At 33.6% G+C, this 18410-nt stretch overlaps 2 protein-coding genes across 3 annotated transcripts; one reads left to right on the top strand and one right to left on the bottom strand.

The window, feature by feature from the left end:
• The first annotated feature begins 1566 nt into the window (after positions 1-1566).
• On the top strand, positions 1567-12990 carry LOC149896458 (aldo-keto reductase AKR2E4-like). 2 transcript variants are annotated; one of them, XM_090117650.1, is made up of 9 exons: positions 1571-1683; positions 2377-2478; positions 3050-3120; positions 4721-4820; positions 5463-5573; positions 6037-6207; positions 6835-7029; positions 8876-8984; positions 12711-12989. In XM_090117650.1, the coding sequence occupies exons 1-9, from the start codon at positions 1639-1641 to the stop codon at positions 12830-12832; spliced, it is 1026 nt and encodes a 341-aa protein (XP_089973776.1). In that variant the 5' UTR covers positions 1571-1638; the 3' UTR covers positions 12833-12989. The 2 variants fall into 2 exon arrangements, with proteins under 2 accessions (XP_089973777.1, XP_089973776.1); XM_090117651.1 differs by lacking the exon at positions 6037-6207 and having other exon boundaries at positions 1567-1683; positions 12711-12990.
• A 1166-nt stretch (positions 12991-14156) lies between these two features.
• LOC149896457 (peritrophin-1-like) lies at positions 14157-18388 on the bottom strand. The gene is made up of 6 exons (XM_090117649.1): positions 18253-18388; positions 18066-18160; positions 16138-16251; positions 15437-15545; positions 15130-15232; positions 14157-14566 (listed from the first exon to the last, which is right to left on the bottom strand). Exons 2-6 carry the CDS (start codon positions 18141-18143, stop codon positions 14395-14397), a joined length of 576 nt encoding a protein of 191 aa, XP_089973775.1. The 5' UTR covers positions 18144-18160; positions 18253-18388; the 3' UTR covers positions 14157-14394.
• Between the last annotated feature and the right edge of the window lie 22 nt (positions 18389-18410).

Below are 18410 nucleotides of genomic sequence, written 5' to 3'. Positions count from 1 at the left end.
TTTTAAAAACTTGCTCTATCGATCAGGTAGCTACCCTAAAAATTTCATTTTATTATTCTGAAGGCTTCAATCGAAACATTGAAATCTAAATGTGGTAAGTGGAAAAATTTATTAACATGATGATCATTAAAACTAATAAATAGCTGTTAAATTACCAGATTTTTTTTAAAATAGCCCCGCTGTTGCTCAATGCAAGTGCGACATCACCGTAAAAAGTTGTCTTTTTAATGTCTGAATGCTCTTTTATAATTTTTAATGGTTTCTTCTGCAACTATGAATTTCCGGGTTATTTCGTCCAAATTGTGGCAGTCTCTCGTCTTTGTAGTATTCCCACGGAAAAAATTCAATAGGGTTTATGTCCGGAAACCGTGGAGGCCAGGCTAAAGGGCAAAAATACTCTGAAAGATGGATTGGTCGTTGCAGCCTGCGCATGCGCCGGTGATGCCTGCTTTAAAGCCTGGCCTCCACGGTCCCACGACCTAAACCCCATTGATTTGTTTTAATGAGGATACTAAAAAGACCTCGGCTACTTGAGAGAATACCACAATTTGGACGAAATAACCCGGAAATTCATAGTAGCAGAAGAAACCATTAAAAATGATAAAAAAGCATTCAGACATTTAAAAGACAACTTTTTACGGTGATGTCGCACTTGCATTGAGCAACAGCGGGGCTATTTAAAAAAAATTCTGGTAATTAAACACCTATTTATTGGTTTTATTGATCATCATGTTAATAAAAATTTTGCACTTACCACATTTAGATTTCAATTTTTCAATTGAAGCCTTTAGAATAATAAAATTAAATTTTTAGGGTAGCTACCTGATCGATAGAGCAAGTTTTTAAAAGCCAAATGGAAAACCTTTTTTATGTGATTTTATTTTTTTGTGGGCCCTTGAAGTTATGGACATACTGGGTAATTTTATCTTTCTTGGCATTTAATTCTTTTTTTTTTCCATTCGAAGATCTAACGATAGTAAATGTTACCATACTGAATTGGCCTATCTTTCAGCTTAGCACACAAAAAAAAATCAAGCATCTAGCGCAATAATTCACGTCACCATAAATAAAAATCTCATCGTACTCGGCGAAAGATGAAAAATTGAAAAAAATGTAATAACTCCGAAAATACGAAAAATCGCATAACACACATGGGGGTGATTCGGATAGCCCTCTTGGTCCTCTACCTCCCAGCTTTCGTTCATCACTACTTTTTGGGACACCCTGTATAATTGACTAGCTTTCCGCCCGCGGCTTCGCCCGCGCAGTCAAAGAAAAACCCGCATAGTTCCCGTTCCCGTGGGATTTCCGGGATTGCGTCAATTTCCCGGGATAAAAAGTAGCCTATGTCCTTTATCGGGTATCAAAATATCTCTATACCAAATTTCATGAAAATTGGTTCAGTAGTTTATGCGTGATTGAGTAACAGACAGACAGACAGACAGAGTTACTTTCGCATTTATAATATTAGTATGGATTAGGTTTTAGACAAAGCGGGCGAAGCCGCGGGCGGTAAGCTAGTTATTATAAAAACTATACGGCTAGGAGCTATGACCTCGACTCGGTGTGGACGAAACACAACTCAAAGCTTAACTTCAAGGCAAAGCAATCTCTCAGTATTGTATTAATCTTTGTGTGATGATGTATTTGGTTTTATTATTTACGTGTTATATATCGATTGTGGTAAGTTATTCTTTATTTTAAGAAGAAAGTTGATATTTCTCATTATCAATACAATATTGGGTTAATTTTGAATTGATTTAAAAAGAAAAAAACTTGTAACATGATTTGGCGCCTTTTTTGCATCTGTGGTTGTTTGGTTCGCAAAATACATAAATTTTCCATGGATTCGTTCAAAACAAAATAATATATAAACGATAAACAACATTTATTTACTATTTGATACCTATTAGGCTATTATCTATATTGCTATTTTTAACTATTTTTTTTAGATTAAGTTTAACTCTGTCTCATAATATTTTTATTGGATTTTAGTAATTTTTATTATCTTTCCTCTAAAAGGGAAGATTTAGATTTTCGACACTTAAGTACCTATTTAAACCCCTTAGGGCTGATTTTTCAATCCTTGGTTAAAACTTATTCGTCGAATACCTACCTAATGTATAAAAGTAAAACTACCATTTTAAAAACGTATTCTAATTGCCCGTATTTGACAGGGTTTTTTTGGGTTACGTGACATTTTAATATTATCGTGTAATACTTTATTGGACGGATAAGTTTTATCCAAGCATGGAAAAATCAACCCTATAATAATATTTAAATACATTTTCATGATCATAATGTAACCTAAAGAAAATCAAATACTGTTGAGTAGTTCCCGAGGTTACACCATTCAAACATACAAACTTTTTTTAGATATGCGACGAAACAGATGGTGGGAAAGCTCCAAGAAATCTCCTCAATGATGGTCACTTAATGCCTGTTCTGGGTTTGGGAACATTTTTAGGTTTTGACGAAGTAAGTTATTAATTAAATTTTTTTTGGTACCTGAGTTACCTTTTTGCGTTGGTTGCTTGGAAGAGATCAATTTGATAAATTATACCTACTGCTTCCAAGTCATAGTCGGGCGAAGCCGCGGGCAGAAAGCTAGTATACTGTATCTGCAGTTCTATTAGAGAGATTTTCTACCCGACTATTATAACGAGGAAAGATCCGATTTTTTATATGTAATAAGCGTTTTATATCTCTGAACGGGTTTTTAACATTTTATTAGATATCAATACAAGACGTGTAACTTTTTTTCTTTACTACATTTCGTGAAAAAATAATTATGGCAAGCTTTGCGCCCGCGTCTTCGTCCGCAATGTCAACCCATTTCAAACTGTGCATTTATCAAGGAACACAATACCTAAGTATTGCATGAGTTTAAGAGTGTTTTTTAGTGTACTTATATTAATAATTATTATTTATAGCTTATTATTGTACACTTATCAAGGACAGGAATACAATGATTTCATGAGTTTAAGCGTGTTTTTAGCTTTTTTTCTATATTATTTTTTTAAATTTTAGTTAATTTTTCATATTACAGAATGGACAAAAAGAAATAAAAGACAATGAAGTAGCAGAACCGGTCACTTGGGCATTGAATGCTGGATACAGGTAAAAAGTTTTCTTATACAAGTTTAAATAAATTATCTATTTCATCCATAACTAGCTGTGCCTCGCGGTTTCACCCGCATTGCTCCGCTCCTGTTGTGCTCGTGATAATATTATTATATACCTAGGTAGCCTATAACACCGAATGAATTTTGTACCTAGTCCCTGTGATAAACGCGTTCAAACAAACAAACTCTTCAGCTTTATAATATTAGTATAGAGAATAGTTTTATTGTCTGTTTGTTACGATTTTACACAAAAATGAGTAGATCTTTAGCTTCATCTTCATTCTTTACCGAGTAAGATAGACTATTTTTAATAAGTAAGAAAAGACGAAGTATATTATTATAGATATTTTCTTGATTTATAAATATATCTAGGTATTCTATTGTAATCTTGGCTATGTTTTTGCATAAACTTAATCGGTGACTCGGTGTAGGTACATATTAGTTAATTTGTAAAATAAAAATACTTATATATATATAGGTACCTGTCTACCTATTAATAGATGTTAATATTATATGTACTTTATAGTTTATACCTAGAGTCCATGCCTAGAGTATAGTATATTTAATGTATGTCATTAACGTTATAATTTATTTGTTCCTTATATCATTTATTTTTGGCTAACCTTCGAAGCGGTTCTGACAAAGCTTGCAAAAAAACTCATTTATTTTTGTCACGTACAAAATCGCTTCCAATTCCTACTACTTTATATTCCTATACCTTATACCTATATAAAATATTGATATAAAGTTTGTTTGTTGGGATGGATGAATGTTTGTAACTGACACGCAAAAACAGCTCATTATATTATCTGGGTAAAACCACAGATAATATAATATAATACTAGGAAAAACTAAAAACTAAAGAACAATGGAAGAATAATAGTTGGTAAAAATGTTAGCGTCTCGAATTACTTTATATATAATATTATTTAAATAACATTATAATTATAAAGGTTTTTAGATAAAAATCTATTTTAATTAAAGCCATAAAAGCATATAAGAAGACAATAATTATAAGAACAGTGTATTGGTATTCTTATTTTCAACATAATATTGTTATTTTTAATATTTTACAATCAGGGTTGCCTGGAAGAGATTGCTCTTGAGCAATAAGGCCGCCTTTTCGTGCATATGTGTAAAATTATAGTCTAAGTTTGTTTGCCCTGGTATGTATGTACAATAAAGCATAAATAAATAAATATTATGAGTAAGTAATCTATGTAATTACGAGCGATATATTCGCTATAATATGTACTTCATATACCTATTAATTATCTTATTTTTACACAAAATTAACTAGGTAATTTAATATACATATTTGTTTCAGTCATCTGGCTGACTACTATTCGATTGAATGACTAGCGCGTTCATTGAATGACGGCAGTTGCTGAGAATATTTTGCAAAGCGTTATAACTTATATCCCCTGTGGTCAAAGGGCTATGTTCGTCACGTTCGGACTAGTCATTCAATTGAATGTCGTCATTCAATGAACGCGCTGGTCATTCAATCAAATAGCAGATTCAACCTGATGACGGCGACATATTCAAGCTCTTCTCTATAGCATAATAAAATTAATTTGTATGTTTGTCTCCAGAATGCTGGATACAGCATCAGCATACCATAATGAGGAGCAGGTCGGTGAGGGAATCAGGAAATCTGGTGTTCCTAGAGAAAATGTGTTTATTGTTACTAAGGTAATTTATTGTTCTTATTTGTGTTTAGTAGAAAAGATCAACCCTATCTTAATAAGGCTGAAGCTTGGCTGAAGCACTAATTCGTTCATTTATTTATGAAACTTGACTTCTTTTGAAAGCTCCTTTACTAAAACTTAAATATAAATAAATATCCTATTCTGATATAACATCAAGAAAGAAGAAAGAAAGAAAAAAAGCTTGCCAACAAAAACTTAGACAATCTTAACTTAAAAAGTAATATTAGGCAATCGGAACAGACTATCAGCCATGCTGTTGGCTAACACCCGAACAGCGCTGATATTCAGTCTGCCCGCGTATTTCCGAGGTCCTAGTACATTTATATAAATACTACTACATTACAAAAGATTAATAATAAAAAAAATACGTGTGTGCGTGTGGCACTCGAGGACTGCCGCGGTAAAGCTATTGCATAGCATCTCACCGCTGTGCCGGGAGTGGGGGGGGGGGTTTTTTCGTTACGCAATTTTTACATTCGCTCGCCGCGCTCAAATTCTGAGATAAAAGCTATGTATTTCATACATGAACACCCCCGGTATTCTATACATTGCCTAGGTATTGTTGAGAATACCTGATTATAGATTGCCGATAACATATTACCTAAGTCTTAAATTTTTCTTACAGCTAGGTCTACATGAACAGAGGAATGTGCTGGACGCTTTAAAGGGATCCTTGCAACGTTTGAACACATCTTATGTTGATTTGTATCTTATACATAATCCTGTCGCTTTGAAGGTAAAACTTATATATTTTTTTAAGTAGAATAAAATATTAATGAATTAATAATTATTAATTACCATCTATAAAACTAAAAAAATAAGCTCGTTAACTAGAAGTAAATTTTATGGCTTCTTTTCCTTGATTGTGCTTTATCACAGTCGCTGTTTTAAGATATTTTACGTGTTTTTTTTTTAAAGCAGATCACTATCAGATAACGAAATACTTGATTCTTTATTAATACATACTTATTTTTACTAGCCTACTCTGGAATCATTTACATATTACATATTTTATCAAAGGTTGAAACTTGAAAGAATCCTTAAAATCGGTCCAATGCTTCCTGACATTAGCGCGTTCAAACAAGCTCTTCAGTATTACATATAATATTTTTATAGTACTTGGTACTAATTACTATACTATAGTATTCTATTATTATCTGTGCTATAGGCTATTTTTTAAATTATGTTTTATTTTCTAGCCAGACAACTCAGGTTTCGACGTGATAGACTACCTAGATACTTGGAAAAGCATGGAAGAAGTGCGAAAACTCGGTCTGGCTAGATCCATTGGAGTTTCTAACTTTAATATCAGCCAGATGGAGAGATTATTGCAAAATTGTCATGTAAAACCCGCTGTTTTGCAAGTTGAGGTAAAGATGATTAAATCCGTTATTTTTTACTAGCTGTGCTCCGTGGTTTCACCTCCGCTCCTGTTGGACTTAGCGTGATATATATTATATATAGCCTATAGCCTTCCTTGATAAATGGCCTATCTAACAGAAATAATTTTTCAAATCGGACCAGTAGGTTCTGAGATTAGTGCGTTCAAACAAACAATCTATCTAAAGGCAAAAGATTAAAAATGACGCGTTAATAAATGACTTTAAAGTTAAGTATATTTTCCTGTGCGCACTAATAAACGCAACCACTGCGGCCAGCCAGACAGCCCGGACTCTAACCGAAATAGGAAAAGAAACAGTATAGGTATCAAAGAACCAACTATACTAAAATTCTCTCTTGTCAACGTTGCTAGCTCCTATACGATAGGTTCATTGACACTAGATAATTCTGTATTTTATTTGTGCATAGGATTTGAACAGAACATTCTCACATAGGAATGTCGAACATCGCAACAAAATTCGGCATTTCATAATATTCATACATACGTACACGGTACGATTGGTTGCGATACATCTGCATCTATAATTAGATTTCCTTGTATAATTTGTTACTGCTTCACTGTTTATTATACAAATAAAAAACAAATATAATTCCAGGTGAACCTAAATCTAGCTCAAAACAAATTACTTGAACTAACAAAACGCGAAAACATAGCGGTAATGGCGTATACCCCGTTCGGTTCTCTCTTCGCAAATGGCGATGAACCGGCCCCACGGGTTAACGACCCGGAGTTAGTCAAAATGGCGGAAAAGTATGGGAAAACGGTTCCGCAGATTGTGTTGAGATATTTGGTGAGTATTTAGTAGTACTTATTAATAAACTAGCGGTCCGCCCCGGCTTCGCCCGTGGTACCTACATGTTTAAACTATCCTATCTCTCAAGTTGGATCGAACTGCACATGGTGCTGATTTTATTATAATCGGTTGGTTTAGGAGTCCATTGAGGACAAACACGAGATTTATATAATACTAGAGGTCCGCCCCGGCTTCGCCCGTGGTACATATTTCTCAATAAAAGGTAGCCTTTCCTTTCTCGGATATCAAAATATATCTATACCAAATTTCATTCAAATTGGTTCAGTAGTTCAGGCGTGATTGAGTAGGTAACAGACAGACAGACAGAGTTACTTTCGCATTTATAATATTAGTATGGATATTAAGATTAAATTATGAATACAATTTCAGATATAATGTCAGATCTTTTTTTGAAGTGAAACTTCTTTAGGCGCGTGGAGAGTAAAATTTCAGGGTCGCGCCATACCATTGCGTTGACATGAAGTAAGGCGACGATTTGATATCTTTGAAATGCTTTGAATCTTGCCAAAGAAGTTTCACTCCTGACACGTGTGCTTCGACGTAACGACGTATTCGTGCTGTGCTCGACACACGCTCTTTTTTCTTTTATGGCAATGAGCAAACACTTTTAGCAAGTGTCAAGTTCAAATGTCAGATCTAATAATAATCGGTCAAAACTAGTCTTGTCTGCAGTCTGGTCCCAAAAAACAGTCAATGCTGGTTTAGCCTACACCTACAATATTACTTATCACTACATAGTATAAAACAAAGTCGCTTTTCCTGTCCCTATGTCCCTATGTCCCTTTGTACGCTTAAATCTTTGAAACTACGCAACGGATTGTGATGCGGTTTTTTTTAATAGATAGAGTGATTCAAGAGGAAGGTTTATATGTATAATAACACCCATTAAATAGTGGAGAAGTACTGTTATTTTTGAGGTTTCTAATGTGATGTCGTAAATTTTTACATTTTTTCCGCTTACATTGCAAACGCAGGCTGAAACCTACGAGTTTTATCAAAATAATGCACTAAGTATTATACACATTGAAAAGGTCAACAGAAAAGTCCGCGATGGTATATGTCTATCTCTTATGGATAACCCACAATAACTTTTTTTTGTCATTTACTTTTTACGACAAATAATGGCTAATTTTCGATGCGATTTTAACCAATACAGCATTAATTCTTAACCAATTAAATACCTTGAATACATTGTTCATTTAATATAGATCTATATGGCCCTTTACACCGTATGATTTAAGTGAATATTTTCGAAGATATTACAGATTTAAAAATTGCGGGACGTAGCGTTTGCGGCGGTACCGGCCGGCCGCCCGGCTATCGGGCGAGTCGAGCGGGCCGCTATGTTTTTAATTTTATAAACAACGTTCACAGTTTTTCTGTAGTGTATTTTGTATCAGTATTGCACCCGTGCGAAGCCGGGGCGGGTCGCTAGTTACTTATATATTATTAAGTATTCTGTGCTACAGGTTTCTGTTTTTGTCTGCTTTCGAGAATTTAGTTAAAATATTTAAGACTAGCTGTGCCGCGCGGTTTCACCCGCATTACTCCGCTCGTATTGGTCTTAGCATGATGATATATAATAATATAGCCTATATTACTCGTGGATAATGTAGCTTTCGAATGGTGAAAGAATTTTTAAAATCGGTCCAGTAGTTTATGAGCCTATTCATTACAATCAAACAAAGTTTTCTTTATAATATTTGTGTAGATTAATTTGCTTTTTTCCTTAATTTTTTCGATATTTTGTTGTTAATTGTATTATATATGTGTGAAAATCGAAAGAAATTTATTACATATCTATTTATATATCTTATTACAGGTACAAAGAGGCGTTATTCCGATACCAAAGTCAATTCATAAAAACAGAATAGAAGAAAACATCAATGTATTTGATTTCGAGCTGACTGAAAAAGAAATGATGGAATTAAGTAAGTAATAATTCATAATTGTTGATTATATTGAGTACTTATTGAGTACTAGCGGTCCGCCCCGGCTTCGCCCGTGGTAAATACTAAATATTTACGTTTTCTCTACATAAGAACCATCCTCGTAACTACTTCAAGGCATATAATAAAAAAAGAATTATTGAAATCGTTATATTGAGTACTATTATATGCATAAGTAATAGTTCTATCAAGTATAGTATTATACATATTATTATCTGTGGTACTATTATAATAATACTAATATGTATCTATAATATAAAAAAATGCTAAATGTGTTGCTAAGCGCAAATACATATCTCGAGAACAGCTGAACCGATTTCGTTAATTATTTTTTTAATAATATTCCTTGAAGTACGAGGATGTTTCATATAAAGAAAAAACGTAAACATGACTGACCGGTTGGCTTGGTTGGTAGTGACCCTGCCTTCCAAGCCAGAGGTCGTGGGTTCGATTCCCACCCGGGGCAAATATTTGTGTGATGAACATAGATGTTTGCTCTGTGTCTGGGTGTTATTTATGTATGTTAATCAGCCATCTGGTTTCCATATAACACAAGCGAAAGCTTAGTATGGGATCAGATCGTGCCGTGTATGTAAATTGTCTCGAAATATTTATCTAAAGAAGTTTTACTTCAATATTGCATGAAGATAGATGATTCAATAACACAGTCATAAAATATGACGATTAATATAAGAATGTGACAAGAACTATTATTATAAAAGCCCTTAATCACCCTAAACAATGATAATTAAAATTATTATCTGTTTTGCCTAAGTTGTTTCCCGCTAATCTCTAACACGGCTTAACCGAATTAGATGCGGGTTTTTCAGATATTATATTAATTAATTTATAATCCTACTAATATTATAAATGCAAAAGTTTGTAAGAATGGATGTATGTGTATATACGTTTGTTACTCTTTCACGCAAATACTACTGAACAGATAACAATGAAATTTAGCACACATATAGGTTGTAACTTGGTTTAACACATCGGATAGGTTTTATCCCGGAAATCCCACGGGAACGGGAACAATGCCGGTAATTCTTTGAAAACGCGGGCGAAGCCGCGGGCGGAAAGCTAGTTTTAAATATATTTCAACCGGTTCGTAAATATTATTATTTTTAATGGATAAGTTTAGAAACTATCTTTCTAAAGTTCAGTAATTTAGGTAATTGAAGCTTTAGAAGCATATTCTATGTTCTACACTATTATACAGGGTGTCCCACCGTCGGTATTCTAAGCCACAGACATACTTCTAAGCTCAATGGAGGTTATAGTTTAGCATACGCTGAGTACGTAAAAATACTTATAAAATTCCAGATGCATTTCTTTTTCAAATAGATGAATTTTTAAAACTCTTTGTGTACACCCCTAACAAGCAAACCGCCCAACTTTGCCACCCGCACATGAGCTATCGTTTAAGATTATTATTTCACTAGCGACCCGCCCCGGCTTCGCACGGGTGCAATGCTGATACTAAACACACTACAGAAAAACTGTGAACGTTGTAAGTATATAAAAACATAGCGGCCCGCTCCGGCTTCGCACGGGTATAAAATATATAGCCGGGCGGCCGGCCGGTACCGCCGCAAACGCTACGTCCCGCAATTTTTAAATCTGTAATATCTTGGAAAATATTCACTTAAATCATACGGTGTTAAAAAAAAGTTATTGTGGGTTATCCAAAAGAGATAGACATATACCATCGCGGACTTTTCTGTAGACCTTTTCTATGTGTATAATACTTAGTACATTATTTTGATAAAACTCGTAGTGTTCAGCCTGCGTTTGCAATGTAAGCGGAAAAAATGTAATTTTTTACGACATCACATTAGAAACCTCAAAAATAACAGTACTTTTCTAACAGTATTTCACTATTTAATGGATGTTATTATTCATATAAACCTTTCTCTTGAATCACTCTATCTATTAAAAAAAAACCGCATCAAAATCCGTTGTGTAGTTTCAAAGATTTAAGCGTACAAAGGGACATAGGGACATAAGGACATAGGGACAGAGAAAGCGACTTTGTTTTATACTATGTAGTGATAGTGATAGACAAAATGCTCACATTAGCGAAGCGTTATATTATGCCGGCTGCGCGAAGCTAGAGAAAAAAACATGAATTTTATGGAAAAACTAGCGGCCCGTCCCGGCTTCGCACGGGCATTAAATGTCTGTCTGTCTGTCTGTCTGTCTGTCTATCTGTCTGTCTGTATGTGAAGGCATCACGGGAAAACTGACGGTTCGATTTCGATGAAACTTGGTATAATTATACCTTATTATCCTGGGCGTAAAATAGGATACTTTTTATCCTGGAAAAATACGTAGAAAAAAAATTAATCTTAATTCTTCAGTTTTATCCATAGACGTTGTTCTGTAGAGTGTAGAACCGCGAACACACGTTCCGTATTATTATAGGCCTAGCCGTATTTGGGTCCAATAGATATTTATAAGATGTCATTGTCAGAGTTACTCAAAATGGAGAAATAAACCATCCACGCGAAGACCGACATCCGCGCGGACGGAGTCGCGGGCGGAAGCTAGTTTTATATAAATGGGTTTAGTTCTGAAAAGAACTTTTTAAATCGGTTTAGTTACTTACTAAACGAATTATTATCAAGCGTAAATTCCGCACACGTCCATCACGTAGGGAGCCGACCGCGCGAGTAAGCCCGAAGCCGCGCGCCGCGCGGCAAGTTTATTTCGTGATCTTAACCCCCCTCCCGTACCCCTGCCCGAGTGACGACTGACGCCTACAACGCATAGCTAGCCGAATACAGTTTATTTTTTAATTTTTTTTAACTCGTGATATCTTTTGAATGGATTGTCAGAATCGAATAATTCAAAAAGTAATATAAAGATATTGAAGCAGTCTTAAATAATACATCGTTTATTTTGATAAGGGTTAATACCAAGGTACAAATAAAGAGCTTTTTGTAGCGGTGGTATTTTAATTTCTTTTTTTCAATAAAAAAACGCTTATTGTGACATGACTGTAATAGTTAGAGATATGCTGCCGCTGATTTTTTGTAGATAATGGTGTGTTCTAAAAAAATGTAGTATATCATTTTGTTCTATCATCAATAGTTTTCGCAGCGCACGCGATGTAAGGTAGTTTTTTGATATTTTTTTCACACCTTGGATTACGTTATCGTAATTTTAGTAAGGATGCCTATTTTTTTTGAAAATGAAATATAGCCTATGTCACTCAGAAATGATGTAGCTTTCCAACAGTGAAAGAATTTTTCAAATCTGCCAAGTAGTTTCGGAGCCTATTCAATTCATACAAACAAACAAACAAACAAAAAATCAAACCTTTCCTCTTTATAATATTTGTATAGATTTAGCAAAAAAAATTTTGGTGTAATTCTGTTGTTTAAGTATTTTTTACGTGATCAGTGTTTGCATAACTACAAGTACCTTCGCGCTTAGTATACCAATAGTGGGACACCCTGTATATTCTGTGGTTCTACATCTCAATCTACGTAGGTACCAAATTAGTGTGCAAATTAGTATGTAGCATGTAGGCAGTAAAGAAGACACACAAAGACAAACAATGGTTTTTATTGCTTGGATTCCAAAAATTAGATAATATAGAAAATTCGACTTTCTTTTTACCAAAATTTTTACAGACATGTTTCAATTTTCATCTACGTATGCATAAAATATATTTATATAAGTTAAACAAATTTTTTATTTCAGGCAAATACAACAAAGACTACAGAGTGGTATGGCCGAGTTTCTGGCAAGACCATCCTTACTATCCCTTTGAGAAAAAGGATAAACCTGATGCAGACCTTTTTAAGCCGAAACCTAAGGAATAAATTAAATATTAACTTGTAATCAATTGAATTTTGAAATTGTTTTGAGTGTAACAAAAAAACAATACAATTTTTGTTTATCTGTCTATTACAAACCTCCTAAAATGCGGGACGGTTTACCAAACATGTCAATAAAATAAACTTTTAAAACAGAAAATTTGTTTTATTTGTAGATTATAATTTGCTTACATAAGTAATTATATACCTATAATAATAATTAATACTGATACAATATCTTGACGTCATAGATAATTGGGGATAAACACGGGGATAAACATATACTTATATGAAAATTTGTCATTTGTGAATTGCGAATTTTTATCAATGACGTTACAATACGTAAGAATCACTTTTTCATCGACTTAAACTTTTTTATGAAGTGTGACGTCATAATAAAGTGTCCACATCATCCGATCCGATATCTAAATTGGACACCTAGGTACCTACATGTCGTATCGGATAGTCAGAGATCCTACTGTGAAATTCTACTACAAAAACAACAAACGTTAGGAATTTATTTTTAAAGTATAAAAATACATGTTAAAATTAAATAAAACTTAATAAATAAAAAATACGGTAATCTTATTTATCTGTGATGTTTAGCATGTGTACATGACACATGAAAAACATTCAAAGCAGTAGGTAAGCGTGGAAAATTATAAATTACTTCCTAATCGTTACGTATTTAAAATGTGTCCACTAATAAATTGTAATAATCCTATATAATCCCCAACTTATCTTTAGATAAAACCTATTTCTAACGTTTTATGCATGAAATGAAACATAAAAATATACATTTTGTTCGATTAGAATGGATTATTAAACATAATTACAAACATCCTGGCTAGATTAATTTTATGATAGCTATGTATTATCAAGTTAAGTAATTGGGTTTACACAAACTTCCTTTTTGGTTCATAAAATAAATATCTCGTTAAAATTTGTGTCGTTATTTTCGTATATTTTAATAAACATAGTAAGTAGGACCTTTAATATTTGTTCTGTAAAGAGATTTTGCTAGAAAGGCTAGAAATATTAAAAAATCTATGCGAATATAAATATTATTTTTCTGATAATGTTCTCATAGCAAAGGATAATCTTAATCCCGTAAGATAAATGTAAGATAACCGATAATAAATTAATTGAATATTTTCTTTTTAAATGATTATTTATCTACAAATAGATAATACTATAAAGTTCAGTAAGTACTTTTCCTTGAACCAAAGCAATTTAATCACAGGTCATAAATTAGGTACAAAGCTTGGCGGAAATTCGTAATAATATTATGTAAATGAAAATAATTTAATGCTAAATTAAAAGTCCCGAGTTCATTCAATTATATAAATATTTATTCGTTGGTTTTTATAAAATCGCGGGAAAACCAATTATTGTTTCCTCGTAATTATCTGTGTAAAGGCATGTTCAAAGTGACATATAAACGTCATTGTTGAAATTTGACATTGACAGTTGGGTTGTTTTCTTTTTTTTATTTCCTTCTGCGGGTCTGTAAACGGTTATAGTATAACTGTTGTAGCGTTCCGTAATTTATCAAATTCAGTACGTGTTTATTTGTAAACAATGAATTCGGTGCTCAATTCGTCATCGATTTGATCCTCGCATTTGACGTTCGCTTCGAAGTCGCATTGTTGTTTGTATTCGTTGAAGAATAGCCCGTCAGAACAGTATTGCGCTATGGCAACACCTTCTACGCAGCGCCAGTATCTTTGGCAGTCACCGCTGAAACAATTTTGTATTTGATTTAATTTTTTGATACATATTTAATAAACATAATATTATTAGGTTATACTACAGCCTCGGAAAAAGGAACTGTAATAAAGACTCTAATCTAATAACACGAAATCTTACTCTAGGACATCGGTACCCGTAATACAGACTATAGTCTAGTACGGGACCATCGTTTTTGTATATTTTGTAATTGTGGTTGTGAAATAAAGATATTTTTATTTTTATTTATTATTATTTTATTTACTCTAATTTTCTATTACCATTTTATAAAAGTTTTTTAAAAATAGCTTGTCTATTACAAATTCAAATTCCATGCCACACACATGCCATATTTAGATGTAAATGCGTTCCAGATTAACAGACACATAGAATTTAAATGTTGCGTTATTGAAATAATATTCCAAATACCATATTATAGCAAGTCAGTAAAGCGAGGGTACAAATTTAAGATAATGATGCCACAAAGAACCGCACGTCTGAAGTTACAGGGTACGTTTTTTAACACTGGTTTTCAGTGACGACTGTTAAAGAAAAAAGTTTAAGTTCACACTCACTTATAAGAGAATCTTCGAGAAGCGACGTTGATGTCGTTACAATTAAGCAACGTATTTGCTGGCTGCACTTCTGCTAGCTTCTTGACGATTGGCACGAATGATTCTGGAAAAATCATACCATAGATTAAACACTCCAAAATTACAATTATTTTACATCATTATGTACCAAATGCAATGTAAGTACCTACTAATGAGTAAAAATCAATGGTGATGAGCAAAAAATTCAGAGCGGGCAAAGACGCAGGTGGAAAGTTAGTTAAAATATATTTGTAAATACTCGCGTGTAATCAAACAAAATAAAACCTACCAGTGTTAGAACTGATGTCAGTGAACTCCTCTTCTCCTGAACCAGACTCGATTTCTACATCATTCCTGTCACGAAGGTAGCATTCAGTCGCCCACACGTGGTTACAGGACTAAAATAAATTAATGGGAAATAAAATAAGCGAAATAGAAATGGATACTAGAGAAGTTTGTCTTTTCACTATCAAAATAAAGCTTAAAATTTTAAAATGATTCGAAATTACGAAAAAAAGCATATTGTGTTCCGGACACACGTGTCAGAAGTGAAATTTCTTTGGCAAGATACCAAAATCGCGAACCTATCTTTGAAACTTTATCCGCTAACAAAAGAAACAGTTTAAAATATAAACATACGAATTATGGACGAAATAATGGATACATCTAAAATAAAACATTGAATAAAAATAAGTAGCTGAACAACGGAACTTCGTCTACTATCAAGAAAGATTACTAACGATTTGGCAACATTTTTTATTACTATGATAGTAAATACCATTAAGCCTTACTCGATAAAATATAACAAAAAATATTTTTCCTAAATACATGAATTGTTGAAGCTAAGCCATCGCAGGCAACCTTTAAAATGAGAATAAAAGACAAAGTGAGTGATGGATGAGCAAAAACAATTATTAAAAAGAATAGAGCAACAAACCACATTAATTACAATTAAAAGTAGGTAAATATAAAATAATTAATAAATCTTACCTGGATGGGAAAATCAAATATTGTGCCGCCAGCACAACTCGTCTCCACCTCTTGACCGTGGGCACAGATAAAGAATCTGCTACAGTTGGTAAAGTGGGGTAGAAGGAGAAAGGTCTGAAAGATAACGGTTTAAATAATATGAATATTTGAAATTACATATTTCAACAAAATGTATAAATGATTTTCCACTAAGCCACTAAAATCGTCTATCTGCAGTTATAAAAATACAAACTGAGGTGATATTTACAATTTTTATACAGGGTGTCCCAAGAAGTATGGATGAACTGAAGCCAGGAGGTAGAGGACCTAGAGGGCTATCCGAATCACCCCCATGTGTGTTATGCGATTTTTCGTAGTTTCGGAGTTATGACTCTTTTTTCAATTTTTCACCTATCGCCGAGTACGATGATATTTTCACTCATGGTGACGTCAACTATTGCGCTAGATGCTTGATTTTTTTTGTGTGCTAAGCTGAAAGATAGGCCAATTCAGTATGGTAACACTTACTATCGTTAGATCTTCGAATGGAATAAAAAAAAGAATTAAATGCCAAGAAAGATAAAATTATCCAGTATGTTCACAACTTCAAGGGCCCATAAAAAAATAAAATCACATAAGAAAAGTTTTCCGTTTGGCTTTTAAAAACTTGCTCTATCTATCAGGTAGCTACCCTGAAAATTTCATTTTATTATTCAGAAGGCTTCAATCGAAAAATTGAAATCTAAATGTGGTAAGTGCAAAAATTTTATTAACATGATGATCATTAAAACCAATAAATAGGTGTTTAGTTACCAGAATTTTTTTTAAAATAACCCCGCTGTTGCTCAATGCAAGTGCGACATCACCGTAAAAAGTTGTCTATTAAATGTCTTTATGCCCTTTTATAATTTTAAATGGTTTCTTCTGCTACTATGAATTTCCGGGCTATTTCGTCCAAATTGTGGCATTCTCTCAAGTAGCCGAGGTCTATTTAGTATCCCCATTGAAACAAATCAATTGGGTTTAGGTTGAGGGACCGTGGAGGCCAGGTTTTAAGGCAAGCGTCACCGGCGCATGCGCAGGCTGCAACGACCAATCCATCTTTCAGGGTATCTTTACCCTTTAGCCTGGCCTGAACGGTCTCCGGACATAAACCATATTGATTTTTTTCCGTGGGGATACTACAAAGACGAGAGACTGCTACAATTTGGACGAAATAACCCGGAAATTCATAGTAGCAGAAGAAACCATTAAAAATGATAAAAGGGCATTCAGACATTTAAAAGACAACTTTTTACGGTGATGTCGCACTTGCACTGAGCAACAGCGGGGTCATTTTAAAAAATTCTGGTAATTAAACACCTATTTATTGGTTTTAATGATCATCATGTTAATAAAATTTTTGCACTTACCACATTTAGATTTCAATTTTTCGATTGAAGCCTTCTGAATAATAAAATGAAATTTTCAGGGTAGCTACCTGATAGATAGAGCAAGTTTTTAAAAGCCAAACGGAAAACATTTTTTATGTAATTTTATTTTTTTACGGGCCCTTGAAGTGGTGAACATACCGGGAAATTTTACCTTTCTTGGCATTTCATCCTTTTTTTTATTCCATTCAAAGATCTAACGATAGTAAATATTACCATACTGAATTGGCTTATCTTTCAGCGTAGCACACAAAAAAAAATCAAGCATCTTCCGCAATAATTGATGTTACCATGAGTGAAAATATCATCGTACTCGGCGATAGGTGAAAAATTGAAAAAAGAGTCATAACTCCGAAAATACGAAAAATCGCATAACACACATGGGGGTGATTCGGATAGCCCTCTAGGTCCTCTACCTCCCAGCTTCCGTTCATCACTACTTTTTGGGACACCCTGTATAGTACACTGTACAAAGTACATATTATTTACTTTTAAGATTTCATGATAATATTTAAGTACCTGTCCTGTTGGATCGCATGATAAGGTGTTCGGATCAACACCATGAAAATCTGCCACGGCACTGCCTAAGCACAGCATAAGAGGTAATATTATTCCTGTAACAATAAACACAAACAATTATTTTCTGTTTCAGGTTGGCTTAAATGTATTTCGTTGAACAAAAAACTGTATAATGTTTTGATTTTACTTTTTTGTCTATATACATTATACACCACTTGTCAGTGTCAAATGTCAGCGATAACGTCAAAAAATACGCGAAACAGCAGCAGTTTGTGTGGTGTACATTTTTAAATTTTAAATTGTTGATTATTTGAGGAAAGTGGTATTCCAACTTGATTTGACGCA

The sequence above is a fragment of the Colias eurytheme genome, chromosome 28 (genome assembly GCF_061535395.1).
Source record: "Colias eurytheme isolate Ceu_HAF_F1 chromosome 28, ilColEury1 Martin Lab GWU primary, whole genome shotgun sequence".
NCBI lineage: Eukaryota > Metazoa > Arthropoda > Insecta > Lepidoptera > Pieridae > Colias > Colias eurytheme.
Note: the sequence above shows the minus strand (reverse complement) of the source record. Positions and strands in the feature narration are given on the sequence as shown.

Bases quoted from the DNA above. Each gene is read 5' to 3' on its own strand.
- LOC149896457 (XM_090117649.1), bottom strand. From the start codon at position 18,143: ATGCTGTGCTTAGGCAGTGCCGTGGCAGATTTTCATGGTGTTGATCCG. The intron at 15,546-16,137 runs GTAAGATTTATT...AATTTATTTTAG, and splicing joins TATTTGATTTTCCCATCCAG to TCCTGTAACCACGTGTGGGC. The intron at 15,233-15,436 runs GTAGGTTTTATT...TGATTTTTCCAG, and splicing joins TGACATCAGTTCTAACACTG to AATCATTCGTGCCAATCGTC.
- LOC149896458 (XM_090117650.1), top strand. From the start codon at position 1,639: ATGATGTATTTGGTTTTATTATTTACGTGTTATATATCGATTGTG. The intron at 1,684-2,376 runs GTAAGTTATTCT...AACTTTTTTTAG, and splicing joins CGTGTTATATATCGATTGTG to ATATGCGACGAAACAGATGG. The intron at 7,030-8,875 runs GTGAGTATTTAG...ATCTTATTACAG, and splicing joins AGATTGTGTTGAGATATTTG to GTACAAAGAGGCGTTATTCC.